The sequence below is a fragment of the Mauremys reevesii genome, linkage group 8 (genome assembly GCF_016161935.1).
Source record: "Mauremys reevesii isolate NIE-2019 linkage group 8, ASM1616193v1, whole genome shotgun sequence".
Taxonomy (NCBI): Eukaryota; Metazoa; Chordata; order Testudines; family Geoemydidae; genus Mauremys; species Mauremys reevesii.
In genome coordinates, this window is record NC_052630.1 from 98,273,921 (window position 1) to 98,295,830 (window position 21,910).

Sequence of the window (21,910 nt, forward strand, 5' to 3'; positions counted from 1 at the left end):
ACAACGTTGAGGCACGGAAGTTGTGTGGCCTGCCCAGGATCACATGGTGTTAAAGATTTGTCTATACTTGGAAAATGAACAGTTGCTGACAGTGGTTATCAACACGGCCTTCTCCCCTTAAAATGGTGTTGAACACTATGTAGCTGTTAGTCCAGATAGACAAAAAAAAAGTGTTGCCAACTCACTATTTTAATCACAAGTCATGATATTTGGTGTTTTTCTTAAAGCCACGGCTTCTGGAATCATATAATTACACAACAATCTCAGCTTTCATTTTTTTTAAACTAAGTTTCTAGCCCTCATAGTTGTAAAGAACAACTGGAAAACATGATCTCTGTAGGCTCAAAACCCAGAAGGCAACTCCTCCCCCCAAATTTATTTTTTCTAAAATATAATTTGTAAACCAACCTCTTTTTATTGGGGTGGGAGGAGGGGAGGCAGACTGACTCACTAGTGAACACTTGGGTTTGGCAATGCCAAAAACATTGTCAACATCAGTATGGGAAGTGACCTGGAGCTATGGTGCAAGAGGCATCTTTCATGCTTTTGTAACAGTGTTGTAAAGCCATGTTGGTCCCAGGATATTAGAGAGACAAGGTAGGTGAGGCAATATCTTTTATTGGACTAACCTCTGTTGTTACAAGAGACAAGTTTTCAAGCTACACAGACCTCTTCTTGAGGTTAGGTAAACAGTTTGTGTCGGCTAATAGTAGTTAGTTTTCAAAGCTGGTTGAAGGGAAAGTGACCTACTGCTCAAAATGGTTGCCAGCAACACATGAGATGTCTGGGTCATTTTCCTTGTGCAGCTGGCCCCTTATTTTGTTGAGACTGTCATATTGAGGCAGCTCAGAGCAAACACAGTATCTCTAAAATATACTTTACCCAAAGAAAGAGGAGAAGTAGAAAGAGAAATAAGCAAGGGAATAGAAAGTAGAATAAGCCCTTTTGTTTTTTAATAGAAAGATTCCCCATTTTCATATAACTAGTTTTTGAGGCATATTTAACATTTGTAAAGTGTTTGGGTAATTTTGGGTGCAAAATAGTATCATGCGTGTAAGTATATTCATAGGTGTAATTCAGTAAGATCAATGCAATGGTTCTTGGGCAAAGAGCACCGATAGGCATAATAACCTATTGAGCCAAATTACTGCATGTATCCATAGCAATAAAATGATCCACGGCTGGTTTCAGAAGGGGTGAATGGGAAAAAAAAGTTTAGAGAAAGAATGAAAGTGATTAGACAAAAGGAAAGCGAAAGAGAATGACTTGGAAAGCCCTGTTGCTAGAGCCCCATGCCCCTAGCTTGCCGGCCTGGCCAGGGGGTGTAGCCTGCAGGGGATACTATCCGGGAACAGCTGCTCCGACCACAGTTTACACGTTCCTCGCCCGCCCGCTTCGCTTCTACAGCTGGGCTGACGCCGCGCATCGATTCTTCGGCGCTCTGCTCTGGCTGCGTGCGGTAGCTATTCCCTTCCGGGTGCGGGCGGGCCCTGCAGGAGGGGCAGGCGCATCGCTCGTGGTCGAGTCACCTTGCAGCGCGGCGGCAGGTTCCTCCCGAGGAAGGGCGATGGCCGGGCTGGTCAACCTGGAGGATGAGGAGGAGGTGAAGGGCTACCTGGAGAACCTGGGCATCGAGTACAGCTACCAGTGCTACAAGGAGGGTGACCCGGACGGTAAGTGGACAACCCGGCGCAGCGCCCGGCTGCAGGCTGCACCTACCCCAGGCAGAGCTGCCGGCACCGAGGGCTGGCCCCTAGTGCGGGTGGCGCGTCCTCCCGGTGGAGCGCTCGGTCCCTGGCCTCTCCTAGCTGCTGCCTTCATGCACGAGTGGAGAGATGCTGCCAAGGTCACTGGGCCCCACCGCTCTGGGAAGTGCCTGTAGCTGGGGGGACTGCTGCTGTCCTTTAAGTCAGCCCTACTTGCAGAAAGCGAGGTGTGGGGTTTCTCTTGCAAAGCAGCGCTGCCAGGTCTAGGATGTTTGTTTTAATCTGCGCCTGCAGTGTAGTCCCGGGGTGCAGCCCTGCACAGATAAACTGGGGTGGGGGGACTTCAGAGCTGATGTTAAAGCTTCCAGTGGGTTTGTAGTATAGACAAATGAGACCAAACATGGACAAGCAAGATACCATATTAGAAAGACCAATTGTCTTCGGTTCTTGTGTTGCGGTGAAACACCCAAATGGCCTAGCCTGAGCCTAGTTTGTAAACCGTTTAATCCCTGTCTTCCTCGCAGGTTGTCATCGATTGGCTGATTATTTGGAGGGGGTGAAGAAGGACTTTGAAGGAGCTGCCAAGGTGCTAAAAGAAAACTGTGAAAAGAATGAGAACAGTGAGAGTTGCTATAAACTTGGAGCTTATTATGCAACTGGGAAAGGTGAGAAACAGCTTCCACCTGTTGGAAGAAAGGGCAGTGTTGAGCATGAGTGGTGGGTGAAGCCCTGGCTTGGGGAGGCTAACCCTCCAGGCCCTCCCCTTTTGTGCCCACTGGAGACCAGCCCCCACTGGTGTTGAGGCTGTTCTTGTGAGCTAGTTCTCTTCTTGTGACAAGGTGCTTCAGGATTTCTAGCTAACATTTTATTATGGGTTAACCTTTCAGTGCTAGGAAGCACATATTTAGACTCATAGACTTTAAGGTCAGAAGGGACCATTATGATCTTCTAGTCTGACCTCCTGCACAACATAGGCCACAGAATCTCACCCACCCACTCCTACAACAAACCCCTGATCTATGTCTGAGCTATCAGAGTCCTCAACGTGTGGTTTAAAGACTTCAAGGTGCAGAGACTCCTCCAGCAAGTGGCCCGTGCCCCATGCTGCAGAGGAAGGTGAAAAACCCCCAGGGCCTCTACCAATCTGCCCTGGAGGAAAATTCCTCCCTGACCCCAAATATGGTGAGCAGCTAAACCCTGAGCATGTGGGCAAGACTCACCAGCCAGACACCCAGGAAAGAATCTGTATCTCACCCTATCTAGTGTCCCATCACAGGCCATTGGGCATATTTACCGCTAATAGTCAAAGACCAATTATTTTCAAAATTAGGCTATCCCATCATACCGTCCCCTCCATAAACTTATCAAGCTTAGTCTTGAAGCCAAATATGTCTTTTGCCTCCACTCCTCCCCTTGGAAGGCTATTCCAGAACTTCACTCCTCTGATGCTTAGAAACCGTCATCTAATTTCAAGTCTAAACTTCCTGATGGCCAGTTTCTATCCATTTATTCTTGTGTCCACATTGGTATTGAGCTTAAATAATTCCTCTCCCTCCCTGGTATTTATCCCCCAATATATTTATAGAGAGCAATTTTATCTCCCCTCAGCCTTCTTTTGGTTAGGCTAAACAACATACAACAGGTTTTCCATTCCTCAGAACATCCCAGTAGCCCTTCTCTGTACCTTTCCAGTTTGAATTCATCCCTCTTAAACCTGGGAGACCAGAACTGCACATAGTATTCCAGATGAGGTCTCACCAGTGCTTTGTATAATGGTACTAACACTTCCTTATCTCTACTCATGTCATTCTCATTGCTGTTCACGTTTTTGGTGGCCTGTCTAGGTATGTCTACACTGCAAAGTAAGCTGAAGGTTAGTAGAAATCAGGTTAGCAGTCCCTGGCTTTGTTAACTTCGGGCTTGAATGTCAACACTTGTCTGTAACCCTCAGGTTAGGAATTGTTGAACCCTGGGTCCCAACCTGGGGCTCTAGCATCTTGCACTGCATTGCGTTGGCCTGAGACTAGCGACCCATATCCCAGACTTCCTAGTATCTCCCCCCGCTCCCAGTATGGCTGCTGTAGCCCTTTGTTCATGGTGCAGTGTGGGAAAATTTGACTGTTCAGAGAACAAAAAAATCTGCCTGTGACATTGTAGGATACTTTTGCCGTACTCCCAGATCATGAGCACAGTGGGGCTGCATCTACACTGCAAAGCTTGAACCCTGGGTTCTGGCTTGATTCAAGCTCAGGTATGTCTACACAGCAAAGAAAACCTGTGGCTGCCCTGTGCCAGCCAACTCAGGCATAAGTGCTAGAACTAGGGATGTGGGGGTGCTGCTGCACCTCTTGGCTATGATGGAAACCACTTCAATACAGGGTTTACAGTTTTGTTTAATGGCTCATATCTCATTATCACTGCAGGGGTAGTCTTGTCTCAGGAATCCTAAGTAAGGAAACATTTTTCTTGTAGATCAATTTTTGGTTACTCTTCCAAATAACCAGATAGTCTCTTTGAGAGTTGTATACATTTCCTTTATGTATATTATTTGGAGATATGCTTGAAACCCATTTTGTTGAGAAATTACAGGTCCTATGCTGCTGTAGTTGACTTGAATGAGAGCAGGATGAGGCTTTAAGCAACAGTTGGAATTATTTATGCTAATACCAATTGGCTACAAAACAGGAGGAGTTGTAGGATTTAAATTTTATATATAAAAATAAAATGGAAGACACCCCTCTTCAGCAAACTAATATTTTTACCTATTATAGTCAACCGTGGTAGCATTTTCTGCCTTGCATCAAATGCCTAGGCTAAGTCTTCCTTTTATCTGAAACCTGTTTTGTCTAAATTATGTAGTCTTTGGATAAACCAGGTTTGGCTATATATGGAAAGAATACATTTGTTTACATTTCTTCATTTAGTGTAGACATAGTTTTACTGACAAAAAGTGCCTTGGCTGGTGTAACTCATTTACACCAGGGAACTGGTATAAACTATACTAACAATAGAGGTCTTTTGCTGGTAAAAGCTGCATCTACACTAGGAGGGTTCGCCGACATAGCTATACTGGCAAACCTTGTTTAATGTAGACTAGGTCTCGATTCTCTATTGAAGTATAGTCCACATTTCCAACTATCTTTGTATTAATGATAGTTATAGTCTTCCAAAATAGTATTGAAAAATTTGTGAAAGAAAACTCTTTTCTCACTATCTCACAATTAGAGTATGTTCTTCTCACAAACTTGCATTTGATTGTGTTTTTTGGAGGGCTGCAGGTGGACTCAGCCAAGATTTGAAAGCTGCCTACAACTGCTTTCTGAAGTCTTGCAAAAAAGGTGGGAAGAAATCAATAAATGCTTGCCACAACGTTGGACTTTTAGCACATGATGGGCAAGTAAATGATGACAAACCTGACCCAGTCTTTGCCAGGGACTACTACACTAAAGCATGCGATGGCAGTTTTGCCCCTAGTTGCTTCAATCTTAGTGCAATATATCTTCAAGGAGCACCTGGGATACCAAAGGACATGAACTTGGCTTTGAAGTACTCTTTGAAAGCATGTGACATGGGTCATGTGTGGGCATGTGCCAATGCCAGTCGAATGTACAAACTAGGAGATGGAATTGATAAGAATGATGCCAAGGCAGAGGCTCTGAAAAACAGGGCAAGAGATCTACATAAAGAACAGCAGGAAGCTTCTAGAGCCTTAACATTTGGAGAATAAATCCAATTAAATCATTCCCTGACTTCTAGGACTGCGCTTTTAAATGGTGCAAAAACTTTAGCTGCAAACAAAAAACCCATACCTGTTGCACTCACAAAAGAGGCATCTGTACGTACGTGTTTGCATGTGTAAATTTTTGGATGTGCAACTGATGCATGTACAACTTTGGTGTACCATTATCTGAAAACTTTGCCCTTTCATGTAGAACAGTTTTTCAGGCGAACAAACGTTTAGGGCCAAATTTTGAAAGGCTCAGAGGCCCAGCTTTTAAAATTGAAGGTGCAGTTCCATGTGCTGATTTGTGGCTGCAATCTTCCACATCCACACACAGTCATATGTGCATAATTACTCAAACCTGACTACGCAAAACTGTGTCTGTAATTTTAGAGACTACTTTGGATATTATTACTGGACCCTAAGGGATGCTATATAGAAGAATTTATGTACTCTTGGGTACTCTTCTTTTCCAAAGACAAGCACTCACACTGAAAACCTCAACTTGAATCATCACAGGACATGCTCCTTCCATTGATGCTGAAATACACTGATCACTGAAGGTGGTATTTTTTTTGTTTTCTAAATGTAGTTTCTTTAGTTGCACTTCTCTGTTTACCAAGGTTACAAAAGGGATATAGCGTAGCTGACATGGTGAAGAGTGAAGTTTTAAAATTCAGATGCGCACATATAAATCTTGATTTCTTGAAAGTCCAGTAAATCTTATCTAGATGTCATTAAGTATCCTTTCTTTGTGTAAATTGTTTTTAGTCTCTTACAAATGGGTTCAATGTTTTATTGAAGAATTCAATTCTTGTATATAATTTGAGTGATTTTAAAAGTGTGTGTGTGAGAGAGAGCCCAAATTAAGAAATCTTTACTCAGGCTAAACTTGAATATTAGTCACTGGGCATTTTTGACTGAGCAAAGACTTCAGAATGTGATGTTTTTAATTATAAAAAACACACCTACAGTAAATTATGGTGGAATGTTTGTGTATCTTACCACTAAGGGGCGCTTGTGTTCTAAAAGCCACACAATGCTTTCTTCATTTGAAATTAAGAAAAGAGGCATCAGTATAATAGTGCATTTTTGTGTGGTGGAGCTACATTTCATTTTTATTTCCCTTAAGTGGTATCAATTTCAAAACTGAGAGTTGTCCCAATTATATAATAAACTCTAAATATGTTTTAAGCAATTTCTGCACTGAAGCTATCTTAAATTATCTGCCTTCACACGTTCCCCATCCTGTATTTTTGAATGTCCATGTGTTAGGTAAATGGTATGGATTAACTAAGGATTTGATCCTGAGGTCCTTATGCATGCAGCTCCCTCATTGACTTGATTTGATTGTGGGACTTGGCTGTACAAGGAATGCAGGAGCAATTCTAGCTCATTGTTTTGAGCATTGGCCTGCTAAACCCAGGGTTGTGAGTTCAATCCTTGAGGAGGCCACTTAGGGATCTGAGGCAAAATCAGTACTTGGTCCTGCTAGTGAAGGCAGGGGACTGGACTCAATGACCTTTCGAGGTCCCTTCCAGTTCTAGGAGATAGGTATATCTCCATTAATTTAAATCCTCGCTGTCATTATTCCTCTTCTACTTAACTTCATGCTTCTACTATCGCCCTGAACCTAGTGGCTTCCTTTTAGTTGTCTTCCTAAATTTCTTATTTTTCATGTAAAGTTTCCGTAATCTGCAGAATGAATTTCCTGTAGCTGAAGAATATATAATTTTTTTTCCAAATCAAAATGAAGAGGGACAAATATTTTCATTTGGGATCTTGGGCTCACAAGTGGGGTATACATCCTCCTTAAAAGCTGAAACAAGTATCAAATTCTATTTCACTCTTAAAGAAAACAAAATGAGGGAATAAAATCAAGCTAAGAGTGGAGAATACTCCCTCTATTCTTGCTAATAGGACACACTACAATGGAATCAGCAAGCAAATAAGCATCCTGTTAATTTATCAACTGGACTCTAATATATGTGGGTACTCTAATCGGCTGCGGCAGGACATGGTTTCAGAGTTGTGATTGTGCTACTGCAATGTAATTACAGAGGTTTCAGGAACTCAGGACAGATGCTTCTCAGTTGGAGGCCTTTCCTGCATGTGTTAACAGGGACTTTCCATTTGCAGTTGGTAATATTATGGGCTTTATATCCTTTGAGTATAGTCACCAGAGGCGTTTGGAAAAATAATGGTAATTAAGAAATCCCAAAATGCAGATCAGTGGGAAAAGTTTGGAGACTAACAAGAGTAAAATTACGCTCCTTTATAGCATGGATGAATGGTGGCTCTGTGCTTAACAGACTTGAGGGATGTGAAGGGGAAGCCTAAAGTCCCTTGGATAAGTCTTAGTGCAGAATTAAAGCAGAAGAAATTTTAGCAACCTGTTTAACTCTCAAAGTAAGTAACAGTATGTACAAATTATATGGTGGATTTCCATATTGTCTCTCTCTTCCCCATCAATTTTTCACAACTTACAAAGCAAGAGATTGCTGGACTAGCCGTTAAAACAACGGTTCCAGTTTGAGACCTGAAAATCAAGCGGTGTTCAATTCTCGCCAGCAATAGAGTCTGCAGTAAGATAGCTGTCAGTTTGGTGGATGAACCAAATGGACTAGGATCCAGCTCATTCCCAGAGCTCTAGTGGGAACTGCATTGCTGACATGGGACCTTTTTGTGGCTTTTAGCCATGGCCCCATAGTGAGAGTGGTTTAGATCTGGACCTTCTCATTTGGAACACAGGAAACACTGGAAAACTTATGCAGTCTTTTGAAAATGAAAAAATGCACTAAGGGCTAGCTCCACAAGGGGACTGAGGGGTCTAAATGCCTCTTTAGGCACCTAAGTCAAACATTTAGCTACCAGTGGCATTTACAAAACCCCTGCTCAGCTGCCCCCTAACCCTATGGGTGTCTAAAGTTCCTAGGTGCCTGTTTCTGCATATGAGTATGCACAGAGCACCCCAGTGCTCATGTCACTCAGATGATTGGTGCACTAGCTCCAGTGAGATTCTCAAGCTAGATGTTCCCCTGCTGGTCTTGCCTGCAGGGAGATGAGACTTTGGAGGAAGGGCGGTGTCCAATTATATCAAATATCCAACTGGTTAGAGCGGTCACCCAGGATGTGGAAGACCTAGGTTTGACTTGAGCCTCTGTCTCCCACATCCCAGACGAGTGCCCTAGTTATCAGGCTTTTTGGGTATTCTGGGGTGGGCCCCTCTCAGTCTCTCCTGATGAAGCTGTTTCCCTTTGTATAATTAATGAAATATTTCTTGGAGCAGGGATGCGACCCTGACTCCAACTAGTGGGCTATAGAATCAGTCTCTCACTTTTTCTCTGTCTCATTCTGGCATTTTCTACTGGCTGGTTTAACAGTTCATCCACTCAGCTTGATGTCTTTTGTGAATCCTTTTCTTAGATGCCTAATTCTCCCCCTACCATGCATGGCTGCCTAACTTAGGACTGTGAATTCCACAAGTTAAGCACTGTGACACTTAAGTGCTAATGGCCTGATTTGCCAGCATCAGTTTTACACCAGTGTGACTCTTGATTTAAACTGCTAGGAGAAGTGAATTAGGGCCCAAGTATTATTTCCTGTTCTTAGAATAAATAGAGGACTTTAGTCACCAGGGCTAATGCCATTCATCAGCTATAAGTGTGCATATACGTACGCGCACACAATTTAAATGCCTTTTTCTCTGATCTGCCAGCTTGATGTGCCTCAACTGTCAAAAGGCTCTGCAGCAAGAGGCAGACCTATGAATGTACAACCATTGGCTTCCTGATTGAAGTTATAGAACTGAAGTTCTGATCAGTCTCTAAAGAATAGAGCTGCTTGAACAAAAATATGAAGAAAAAACTAATTAAAATTACAGTAAGGGAGTCATCCAAGTTTTGAAAATCAAAGTAATTCCAGTATTTGTCACACAAGGAAATAACTTTAATTTGTTTCACAGTGGGTTGCAGCACTTTGCTCACCATGGTTTTACAGAAACCAGTTAATTACAGACAAACTTGAGGAAAAGCATTTGGTGCAATACACTGTTTTCTGAACTTCAACTCATGGGATTAGCAGCTCTGCGGTTATGAAATAGTAAGTGTAATTATCTCTAAATGGACTCCTATTCTGAAGTTGTTTCCATTTACTTACAGACCAGTCATTTTGTTACAATATGCTTTCTTTTTTTAAGCTGGGAGTTAAGCACAGTCATTGGGAAACCTAGAAAAGGACATGAATGTATTTTTCTGTTAAACAGAAATTAGAAACAGGAGACTGCTCTTACACTGGTGTAAATCAGTGGAGTTCCATTAGTGCAGATGCAGCGTGGGATTAGAATCTTGCCCATACATTCTATATTAATACTCTTTACCTCTCAGATCTAAAGGCCAAGATTTTCAAAAGTGACTAGATATACTGAGTGCCTCAATATTTGGGCACCCGACTTGAGACCTCCCCCTCTTAAAGGGATTTGATTTTCAGAAGTTGGTGCTCAGCATTTTCTGAAGACCCCTTTAAGACCCTTTTAAAGTCTCATACTGGGCACTCAGAAACTGAGGGACACAAAATCATTAGTCATTTTTTTAAATTGTGGCCAAAGTGTTTTCTTTAGTGCATCAGAGAAAAAAATACAAGCCACTTCTCACAAGAAATTTGAGTAGTCAAGTTGGCAGAAGGGATCCTAACGCTCTTGCCTAGTTCAGACAATGTCTGTTAGATATACAAGCCCTACCTCACTTCCTGCCCAACCCTGCAAAGCTTACAGCATATGGACAAGCTGGAAGGCCATGCCCTGTGCAGTGCACAATCACACTAGTTGTGCTGTCTGGGGATTGAGGAATTTTGTATTTTACAAGTACTGTGTTTTCAGGAGGCTTTGATTTACTAACCAAAACACAATCAAGCTATTGTCATTATTATTTGTACTGCTGTAGTATCTAGAGGTCCCAATGAGGACTAAGGCCCCATTGCGCTAGGTGCTGTACATACATGAAGTCAGAGAGGGTGTCTTCCTTGAGGAGCTTGCAATCTAAATAGGCAAGACAGACAGAGTGAGAAAAGAAGTAGTATTATCCCTATTCTATAGATGGAGAATGGGAGCGCAAAGAGATTAAGTGGTTTGACCAAGATTACACAGGAAGGCAGTGTAGAAGCAGAAATTGAACCCAGCTCTCCTTAGTATAAGTCTAGTGCCTTATATACCTGACCATCCTTTCTCTCAGGCATAGGTCATCATTTAAAAAAAGTTTTATTTATATTGTTTGTAATCAAACAGAAAGATGTTACTTTGCTGCTTGTGCATGCATGAGAACCTTATAGTAACCAGTGCATACATGATGAAGGATGGAAAAGTGGCAATCGCCCCTCAGGGTAGAAAACAATAACAACCTATTAGCAATAGATTCCTGCTTTTCTGTCAGGTTCTGAACTTTTTATTCACACATATTTAAGGGAAAGTGGCCTTAGCCAATTTAACTCATTAGGGTCTAATTAAGCAAAAAAATCTCCTTACCCGGCCTCATTTATTTTGCTGATTCAGAGCCTTAAGGCTTAGTTAAAGACACTGAATCAAATTCATCCCTGATTTAAAGGGGATTTGATTAAAGAGCTCTGGGAATGAGCTGGATCCTAGTCCATTTGGTTCATCCACCAAACTGATAGCTATCTTACTGCAGACTCTGTCAATAGAGTAACACCATTATTACAAATGTGTGCAATGAAATCAGTTCTTGATAACTCACTGTGTTATAAATCAGCTAGAGAATTTATTGATTAAAACAGTTTGTCACCAGGCTCATTGAACTTCTAAGTGAATGGCCCATATTACAAACTCCTTTCAAGGGGGATATTTAATACAGGAATAAAAAAACCTGCACAGGCATATAATAGAGATGCAGATAAAATGTGCATGCTGTGGCAATAGATGGCAGTGCAAGTCAAAAATTCTTACTTACGCTGGAGAAGGGGAATGTTATGCTTCCTCGTCCAGTTTCCAGCAATTTACAATGTATCGTTAACAAAAATGAAGTAGATTTGTGTTACTGTAGTTAGTATTTTAAGGGTCAGCTAGAGAAAATAAAAGCAAGCCTTCTTTCAGGATAAGCAGAACAAAAGCTTCATGGCCAGATTCTTCACTGGCTTGCACCTCATGTATTCATTTACACATGGACAAAATAGGTGTAAAATCCTATCTCAGGTGTAAGAGTGGAGTGAGCTGGTAAAGTTTTACATCCACAGTGTATAGGATAAGGGATCTGGGCCAGAATGTTGGCCCAGATCATCGCCTGCACTTATATGAGCAGGTTGGTCCTGCTCCTGTAAAATGGGATGCTCAGACCTTTTATTTATCCATCAACCAAATACTGAAGCTGCCTCACTGATGCTTCCGTCTAGCAAAATCTGTGCTTAAAGTAGTTACTCCTCAAGGCACACAAGCAACTTAAAAACGGATGAACATGTGTGTGAAATTTACATGGAACATCCCTGGGATAACGTCAGAAGGGTTCAGTCCCATTTTTTATTTCAGCGGCACAGGGTTTTTTTTATATAGTTAGTGTATCCATAAGAATCAATTTCCAACCTAGCTTTTAGGATCTGGAGTCCTCTTGATGGATTTCACAATTGCAATATATCTTAGCTTATAGCAACCATGCTTTGAATAGTAGGAGCACTTATTGTATTGCTGCAAGGCTAATTTCTGCATCTTTCCTTTTTATCTTACACTACAAAGACATAATTTAGCATTTCTGGGACAGAAATTATTGTCTCAAAAGCCATTAAGATTTTGTACAGGTAGAGCAACTGACACATATCCAGAGCACCATCCATAGAAATCTGGAAGAATTAAGTTTTTTAGGTTCTGTAGGTTGGATGATTGTGCAGAGTACTAGCTATAGAACCCTGATCCCTGACATTACTGCAGCACAGAAAAGGCTGCAGGCTCAGTGGGGAGCAATTAAACACTTCCTGGTAGGGGATTATGAGCACTTGAGTAGTAATTACTAGGGTATTGATATAATTGGGAGGAGCTTTGAGGGTGACCTGTAGGGAGGAGAACTGCATGGAAAGCATCTGCTGCAATATACTTGTGTCTTGTTCTCTTTGTAAAAGAACTATAGAATAACAGGTCTATGTGGTGAAGAGCAAACAGCCTGGGTGTACTTATGATTGTGAGTGGATGGAAATAGGCACAGTACTGCAGCAGCACACCAGGTAGGTGATTAAACACCTTGTGAGAATGTTAAATAAAGGAATCCATTTAAAAACTTGGCAACTTACTGAAGTGCTTTCTTTTTTTCTTAACTAGTTTGTGTTTATCTCAGCAGGCAGCCAATGTTCTATTGTGATACAGTAATATACTTCAAAGGGGGAGCTGATCAAGACTAATGAATGAAATAAAAGTGTGACTATCTGGCTGTAGATGTTGAAAGTGCTGATTGGAAGTATTATTTCCCCATCTCCAGCAACTGTGACAGGATTGTTAATGGATGGGAAGTGGTGGGGGAAAATCACCCACAGTATTTATTTTATCTTCTTGGGATTTTAAGGATGAAGCATCCCTACTGAAGGTACACGTGAAAAGTATGAGGGTATGTGTGTGTGTGTGTGTGTGCGTGCACATATATATTTTTTTAAGCTGCAGCACAAATCCACATAAGAGATTGTGGAACATCTTCTAAGCAGAAGCTCTACAGTGAGACTGCAAGGAGAGAGTTTAGAAATAATACTGCTTTGGTTGTTCTAATGAAGTGTCTTAATCAGGTTTCAGAGTAGCAGCTGTGTTAGTCTGTATCCGGAAAAAGAACAGGAGTACTTGTGGCACCTTAAAGACTAACAAATTTATTTTAGCATGAGCTTTCGTGAGCTACAGCTCACTTCTTTGGATGCATAGAATGGAACACACAGACAGGAGATATTTATACATACAGAGAACATGAAAAGGTGGAAGTATGCATAACAACAGGAAAAGTCTAATCAATTGAGATGAGCTATCATCAGCAGGAGGAAAAAAACCTTTTTGAAGTGATAATTAAGATGGCCCATAGAAGGTGTGAGGAGAACTTAACATAGGGAAATAGATTCAATTAGTGTAATGACCCAACCATTCCCAGTCTCTGTTTAGGCCAGAGTTAATTGAATTAATATGCAAATTAGATACAAGTTCAGCAGTTTCTCTTTGGAGTCTGTTTTTGAAGTTTTTTTGTTGCAAAATTGCCACCTTTAAGTCTGTCACTGAGTGGTTAGAGAGGTTGAAGTGTTCTCCCACTGGTTTTTGAATGTTATGATTCCTGATGTCAGATTTGTGTCCATTTATTCTTCTGCGTAGAGACTGTCCGGTTTGGCCAATGTACATGGCAGAAGGGCATTGCTGGCCCTTCAGTGTTTGAAGACTGAGTCTTTCCATTGTCACATGACAGAGGGGACTTGCCTCAGCAGATCTTTTCCTGCCTGTGTGGAAGAGTAGGGAAAATGCCACCTCCTCCATGGGGCCCTATACAGAAAGGGCTCTGTTGGGCTTGCTCACATCAAAGCCAGGTGACAAACCACTATCAGTGGTAGTGTTCTTTCTATAGCAGAAGTACCAAGGATTCAAGTAGGGTCCCCTGCACTAGGCAGTGTACAAACACACACACTGATAGTCAGCGTGTCAGAGAGCTCACAAACTAACATTTGCAAAAGTTTCTAAATGACTTAAGTGCCTCATTCATATTTGAAAAGGGGGGTTAGGCTCTCAGGAGTCCAAGTCTAACAGGGATGTAGGTTACCAAGTCATTTAGGTGCTTTGGGGACTATTACCCTTAGACAAAATTCAACAGCTGAAAAAAGAAAATGAGAGGGAGCAGGGTCTGTTGCCTGCAGATCACTGGATTTCCATATAGAAATCTTGTCTACACATGAATAACTCCTGACATGTATTTCAGCAGTCACAGAAGGACCTAGCCACTAGCAGCATGAGATGTCCTGTCACTGGGAAGGAGAGGGCATGGGACAGTAGAGGGGGGCGGAAGGCAGCTGTCCTTTACAAAATAGCTTGTGGAAAATAAGACTTCATTTAGAACATAGGACTTTTAAAATTTGACAGTAAGAAACTTACTTTTAGTGAGTTATAAAAAACTTTGAAGACAATGACAGTCTTCTGACAGGATTCAGTCACAAAGATCACAACTAAAAGCCAGGCTGATAAATCTACTGGCATTATCAAGGAATTAAAAAAAAAAAATTAACATATTCTTGCAGAAGAATACACCAATTTCCTAATTCTCAACTGCGGTGAAGGGCCTGATGCTCTAGGGTTTGTACCCTGTGTGGTAGTTTACATCTGTGCAAAGAGGCTGTAAAACACACCCAGAGCTGAACTCCCCATTTGTTTATATAGATTGTACCATTTTATAACCACTTGGCACAGATGTACATGACTACAAAGGAGTAAGGCAATCAAGAATCAGGTCCTTTGTAAACATATCAAGAATTATGTATGAATCCCATGTGTTAAGATTTAATATTCTTATGATTTAATGACCTTGGCAGGAATAAAGAGACTAAAAACATTTTATGGTCAGCTTCTGAAGCCATGAACTGCAGAAGCATTTAACTATATGAAGAGGTATTTAAATATAAAATGTACTGTATTTTCCATTCTCAGTTTTGATGCCCTTTGGAGTTCCTTTTTCAAAATGTTGATTGACAATAGATTTCTCTAGTATCTTGCTGTGCCTCTCTTAGCACTTCTAACACTGTATTACTAATGTTTCCAGAATCAATAGAATATTGATTTTTTTTTCCCCAAAGATTTTAAAGACTTAATGGTCTAATTCTAAGTCAGAATTTAGAAGCCTAAGTCATGTCTCATCTTTAGTTCTTTAATTTTTTCTGTATCTGCTCTTTAAACACACCCAGTAGTATACGGTATTAACATTCAGAATGTATCTGGTGTGTAATTGTCATTATTCCCTTCCACTATACTACTAATTAGAATTACTAAGTGCTTCCAAATACATTTTATTCACCCCCCCCACACACACACTTTCATCTCTTTTTCCCCCAAATCAACTTGTAAGAAATCTCTGTGATATGGAATTAGGGACTGTAGGAGGTCATGGCTGTCCCTCCGCATCCACCTCTGAGGGAGGTCCCGCTTCCTCACTGTCTGGTCTGCTAGAGTATGCTCAAAACAAAGAGCGGGAATTAGTGGTACTTGATGGGCCATAGCCTTCAAGCAGGGTGGGGCTGCTGTCAGGACAGAGCAGTACCAAGTTATAAGCCCAGCCCTCACACAGTGCAGGGTAGTGAACAGTCAGGGCTCTGGCCTGCAGTCAGGCAGAGCTGTAGTACATATGCCCAGCCTTCGATGAGGGTGGGGCAGCAGGCCACCAGGGCTCTGACCTGCAGTTAGGGTAGAGCACCTGCAATGTATGATTCCAAGCCCTCAGTCAGAGAGGGGCAGCAAGTCATTAGGGCTCTGGCAGGGGGTGAACACCCAAACACAGTCTAGGGGGCTCAGGCAGGGTTTGCAGTCTCCTGGCCTAAGGAGGGGGAGTACTGCCACTCTAGGGCTGGGGTGGCAAGCAGGGGGCCCAAAGGCCCAGCCAACTACACCGTGTCCCAGCCCGGGGACCTAACAGTGGTGGAGTGGTCCACTACTGAGTCAAGAGGGATCCTCCCACAACACACGGACCTTGTACGAGGCCAGCTCTTAACCAGACTGTTGTCTAGTTTCCCTGGACTTCTTCCTACTCGCCCCCTCAGGCATACCTGCTCTCAAAGGTTGTCCTCCAGCTCCTGGGGATATACCGCCAAGCAGTGAATGTGCTGAATGCTCCGATGTCAGACAGTCAGACCCAGGAAGGTTTGCCTCTTGCCTGTATGAGAGAGAGAGAGAGAGCTCCCCCAGAGTCCTGACTGGCTATGGATGGAGATGAGATGTTCATCACAGCATCACACTCCACACCACTTCCCCCAGAAGTCCGCAACAGCACACTCACTCTCCTCCCCGGGCCTTTGTCTCCAGGCATTTAGGAGGCCACCTGATCTCTCTGTTCTCCAACACCTTCAGTTGGCACCTTGCAGCGCCAAGGACAGCAGGAGTAGTAAGTGTCGTGAAGCTTGTGCAGGCCCTCAGGGCAGCCATGATTCTCCTCAGCATCCCACTCTAGCAGCAGGAAAGACACATCTGTCTCCCTCAGCAGCTCTGCCCCCCAACTGAGCTGGCCTTTTATACTTTCCCACCCTTCTGCTTCTGGCATGTGGGGTGTAGTCCTGGCTCTGGCCACCAGGCAGCTTGTGGTGTTCCCTCTGTGTCAGCCTCTGAGGGAGATCACACCTCCTTGCTACAGGAACATTCTGAAGTAGTGATTTCAAATGGTGATTTTTATGATGATTTAACACTGGTTTACTTGTATGGTGGAATTTCTCTACCACCATTGTGTTTTCCCTGTGGGAAAACTGAAGTATGGTGCTGAATATACCCCCTAGGTGGTTTTAGTTAGCAACTTCTAAGACTTTCTGTACATTAAAACAAGGAAATGAAAAGAAAACCCTGTACATTTAGGTACCAGTCTTCAGCCCAAAGAACTCCAGATCACTTCACAAACTGAAATACATTTATTCTGGATACAGTTTGTAACACTGAAGTGCAGCCTATGGTGAAACACTATTTAAGCACATAACCAACAGTTTAGGACAGGAAATGGAAAAAACATCCAGTGGAAACTATAAGAAGAATTTTGGTAGTGGGCAGCTACATCACGCTTAGACTTGAATTAAGGCTAGCCCGTGTCTTGTAAAATGTTCCTTTTCTTATAAGGGTCTCTCATAACCACACAAAGTCAGGGGCTCTGTTTTATGTCCATCCTCCCCACCCAAAAAGACAGCATCTCAGTGCCACCCCAGCCCTATGCTAGAGCACTGGCTCTGTAACGACAGGAGGAACGATATTATCTACCACTTGCCCGTGGAGAGCACCAGTTCTAGCCCCACTACTTGAACATGCAAGTGCCATGATTGGGCCTCTATTTGTTCAAGTATGAGTGGACCCCAGACCTACTCATATTGTTCATAGATCACTTGTTCCAGGGGTCTAGACTCTTCCAACAGATAATCCTTTACACACACTTGCCATGTCATAGTGTGGGAGTGTTTACATGAATTAGATATAGCCTGGGTTATGTTCCCATATTCCTGCTCCCTGGATCCTTGATGGACCAGGAAGTTGGAGCATTTAATTATCTCAATAATGTTGAAGAAATGCAAATTCATTTTATTTCAGCTCTCCTAGCACTAGAAGCTTTTATAATGATAAAATAAAACTGAGTTTCCTGAATGGAAGGCACTGCAGAAGTACAAAGTGCTTTACAAAAGTCTTGGAGCACTTCTGAAAGGGAAATAAATATTGTCTTCATTATATAGATGTGGAAAGTAAGGTTCTGAGAGATTGATATGTTGTAGGACATTGGATGAGTTAACTCAGTGTGGGAGTCAGATATGAGAGTGTCTTACATCCAAGGCCACAGCTACAATTATAAGACCCTGATCTCAGTTTACTGACTAGAAAACATTAAATAAAACTGGCTTTGGATGATTTTCCTGACATTTATTTAGTCTATTAGTGGGGAGATGTGGTAGCCACATCATGGCCTGGGAGGTAGTAGTAGTAAAAGTTGAATGGGATAAGAAATTAAAAATTGTTTATACTGTAGAGTAATGCACAATCTTTCTTTGATGTGTTGTCTTCCAATCATTTATTTCCCTTTAATAATCAAGCGGCTCTTGATAAGTAGCAATACCTTCTCTGCTGCATTGTGCCACTTCACCCATTCTGCACTGTTTCGGTTAATTGAATACACAACATTTATTCTTAACATGATCAAGGCTAGAGTGACACCTGCTGCATCACTGCCCCCTAAAAATGAAGCTGCTATAGATCATTAGGCCACAAATATCATGGGTCAAATAGACTGCGGTCCTTAGCGAGATTATATCTGAAGGTAAATTTTTCAGCTTGTTTTGGTGAAGTTCTTTTTTGACCTTACCAATTTCATATGAGCATCAGAATGAAGAGTTTGATAGCAGAGGAAGCTAAGGAGTCATGCCACTGAAGTCTATATGAAAGGCACAGAATAGGCTTATATTTCAACAAATTACATTTAGAGAGTACATTTTATATCAACGTCCCTGTCATAAACATACAGCTAAGGGTAGCATAAAATCCCTCCTTTACGTGTAAGGGCTTAAGAAACTCAAATAACCTGGCTGGCACCTGACCAAAAGGACCAATAAGGGAAGAAGATCCTTTCAAATCTGTGTGGGGAGGTTTTGTTTGCTCTCTTTGTTGTGGCTCTCTCTGGTACAGAGAGAGACCAGAGCAGGAAAAACCATCTCCTAAAACCGTACCTGAAATAAGCATCTAAGATTATAAATTGTAAGTAATAGGAAGGAAATGCATTAGATTATCTTTTGTTTTAGCGTGTGAGTTTTCCCTATGCTAAGAGGGAGGCTAATTCCTGTTTTTTATAACTTTAACGTTTTGCCTAGAGGGGAATCCTCTGTGTTTTAAATTTTATTACCCTGTAAAATTACCTTCCATCCTGATTTTACAGAGGTGCTTCTTATTTTTTTTTCCCTAGTTGGTTGGTATATTATTCTCAAACTTCCCCAGGAAAGTGGGTGAAGGGGCTTGGGGGGATATCTTGGGCAAACAGGAACTCCAAGTGGTCCTTTTCCTGAATCTTTGTTTAACTCACTTGGTGGTGACAGCAATACCATCCAACGACAAGGAAGAATTTGTGCCTTGGGGAAGTTTTTAAACATACGCTGGTAGAAATAAACTTAGGGAGTCTTTTGTGCGGGTCCCCATATCTGTACCCTAGAGTTCAGAGTGGGGAGGGAACCCTGACAGTCCCAAAATGCTTTGCTATAATAGAGTAAAAGGTTTGTGCAACATGAAAAGTTAACACAATGAAACAAAATTACACTGTGGTGTATTAAGCCATGTAGCTTTTATCCCCCTGCCCCCACCCACATACTTTATCTTTAAATCTCTAAGGACTCTGCAAGTTGCTGAGACAAGCAGCCATTTTGTGTTCATTTTATTATACCATCCACAGAGAGGGACACATACAGGATGTAGTGTGTCTTGGAGTCTTTACTTGTGTTCTTTCTTGTTTTAGATTAACAAAGCAAAAAAACAAGGGGTCTTTCAGACTAAGAGTACTTAGTTGCTGTTTGTGCCTGGAAATACAGAAGACTCAAACATCAGTTAAAACAGGAGTTCTCAAACTGGGGGTCGGGACCCCTCAGTGGGTTGTGAGGTTATTACATGGGGGATCACGAGCTGTCAGCCTCCACCCCAAACCCCACTTTGCCTCCAACATTTATAATGGTGTTAAATATATAAAAAAGTGTTTTTAATTTGGGGGGGGTCACACTCAGAGGCTTGCTATGTGAAAGGGGTCACCAGTACAAAAGTTTGAGAAGCACTGAGAAAGTATTTCTAAACCTTAAGCAGCATAGAATACCTTGTTAAATTGGCAGGTTTGCAAAATTGAATTAAAACATGCACAGTTTTAGCGAAACCACCAGCGTAACTGGTTCTTAAAGTTAAGCGACAATGAAATTAACAAAAAAGATTAGGTTTTGTGGAATGTAAATGGCAACCAAATATTGAAAAGAACAGCAGCTGGAGTAGGGTAACCAGATAGCAAGTGTGAAAAATTTTGTTTTGGGGGGGAGGAATTAGAGGGTATAGTTTCCTATATAAGATAAAGCCCCTAATATTGGGACCATCTGGTCATCCTAAACTGGATCATCAACTCTCTACAAAAGAGTAGAAAATTAACCACTAGGTCCACAACTCAACCTTGGAATCTCACTGCAAGAGTTTCACTGTCACTTTCTTGTTAATACAGATTCACCATCCAAGGGGATGGGAATTCCCAAATCTACCCAGGCTCCAAGACTGAATCATTGAAAGTTTAAATTGTTAACACAAATGAGAAGACCAGTCAATGACAAGAAACAGCCATATAAACTATGTGGAAAATGGGATCCCTGCAACGACCAACTTGAATGTTCTATGGGATATTTTTAGAATAGGGAAAAACATTTAATGTATGTGTCAAACTAATGTCCTTGGGATAGAAATAAAATAAACTTTGTGTTGTATTTGTAGGTCAAGTATTTTATTGTGTTCTATAAATGACTTAGTGTATCCAGTAGGTAAATTTGTACAGTAGCTAAGCAACACAAAGACAGACGGATACTGTCTTAGACACTGTGCAGATATGAGAAGCAACATACACAGATACATTAACTAGACTATAGCAATAATTACATATCTTGCAGCTGATTATCTTTCCGCAGTGGCTTTGGGATGCATTTACAAACAAGGGTCTTCATCTTGGACTCTACCAAAGCTCCCATTTACTTCAGTGGGAGTTTCGCCTGAGGCAGACCTGCAGGACTAGATTAAAGATGTTTTCCTTTTAGCCATTTTTCTCTGTAGCGCGTGCGCGTGCACACACACACACACACACCCCACACCACACCACACCACACCACACCCCTAAGAGCTTAGTCAAGGAAGTGCCACTTTTCAGAATCAACAACGTCTTGCTCTCTGGGAAAGCCCAAGACAACTTCCTTTGTCAGAATGCAGAACAGCCTTGTGCAGTTTGTCCACTGCGATGGCAGCATAACAAGGGAAAGAAATGGTATCCAGCAGTAAGCTAAGACACCTCCAGCTCAACAGGACACAGCCAGCAATATTGCACAGAGGTGAAATCCAAGCTTCACATTTGGCTTGCCTTCCTTGGAAGGCACTATGTACAGAAGCAGCAGTGTTTTCTTGGGGAATATGGTGGTAAAGATAAGGAGCTTTTATTAGTCTTTTGATGTTTAGGAATGATAGAGCAACGCTTATTTCTCCGATTCAGTAACTGCTCATTAAGCTGAATCCATGATAGCAGAAGACTGGAAAGCAGATATAACCTGGAAGACTAACAGACCTTTAGCATAAAAACTCTGGGGAATTTTCTTTCAGAAAGATTCTTGTGCTCTGTGGAGCATGGATAGATAGATAGAGAGGGAAGTAGATATGAAGTGTTCCCACTCTTTGCTGCTTTTACAGATCCAGACTAACATGGCTACCCCTCGGATATAAGCTCCAAGTTTCCTCTCTAAAGGCAAAGTGATTCTGCCCATATTCCAGTCAATCAGAAGTGAAGAGTGCTGTATCTAACTGAAGTTGTGGAGGGAATGTAGTTAGGTCGAATGTAATTACACAAAATTACCATTTGGCCAGGACTGTGTGGGTATCATCCTTAGTTCTGTAAATGATACCCTGTGATCTTTAATGGCCTTTCCACAGCTTCTGAACAATGCCACCACCAACTCAAGGAAATCTAAATTATACTAAAATAAAAAAACAAGACCAAAAAAGAGGAAGGAGGCCCAGGCCTCACTCCTGTGAGGTCATATCTCT

At 41.9% G+C, this 21,910-nt stretch overlaps 1 protein-coding gene across 2 annotated transcripts; it reads left to right on the forward strand.

The window, feature by feature from the left end:
- The first annotated feature begins 1,206 nt into the window (after nt 1-1,206).
- On the forward strand, nt 1,207-20,592 carry LOC120370051 (cytochrome c oxidase assembly factor 7). 2 transcript variants are annotated; one of them, XR_005583583.1, is made up of 4 exons: nt 1,207-1,673; nt 2,231-2,371; nt 4,985-5,990; nt 20,337-20,592. XR_005583583.1 is itself a non-coding variant. In XM_039484102.1 (3 exons), the coding sequence occupies exons 1-3, from the start codon at nt 1,262-1,264 to the stop codon at nt 5,431-5,433; spliced, it is 1,002 nt and encodes a 333-aa protein (XP_039340036.1). In that variant the 5' UTR covers nt 1,207-1,261; the 3' UTR covers nt 5,434-6,625. The 2 variants fall into 2 exon arrangements, 1 of the variants encoding a protein (XP_039340036.1); XM_039484102.1 differs by lacking the exon at nt 20,337-20,592 and having other exon boundaries at nt 4,985-6,625.
- The last annotated feature ends 1,318 nt before the right edge of the window (nt 20,593-21,910 follow it).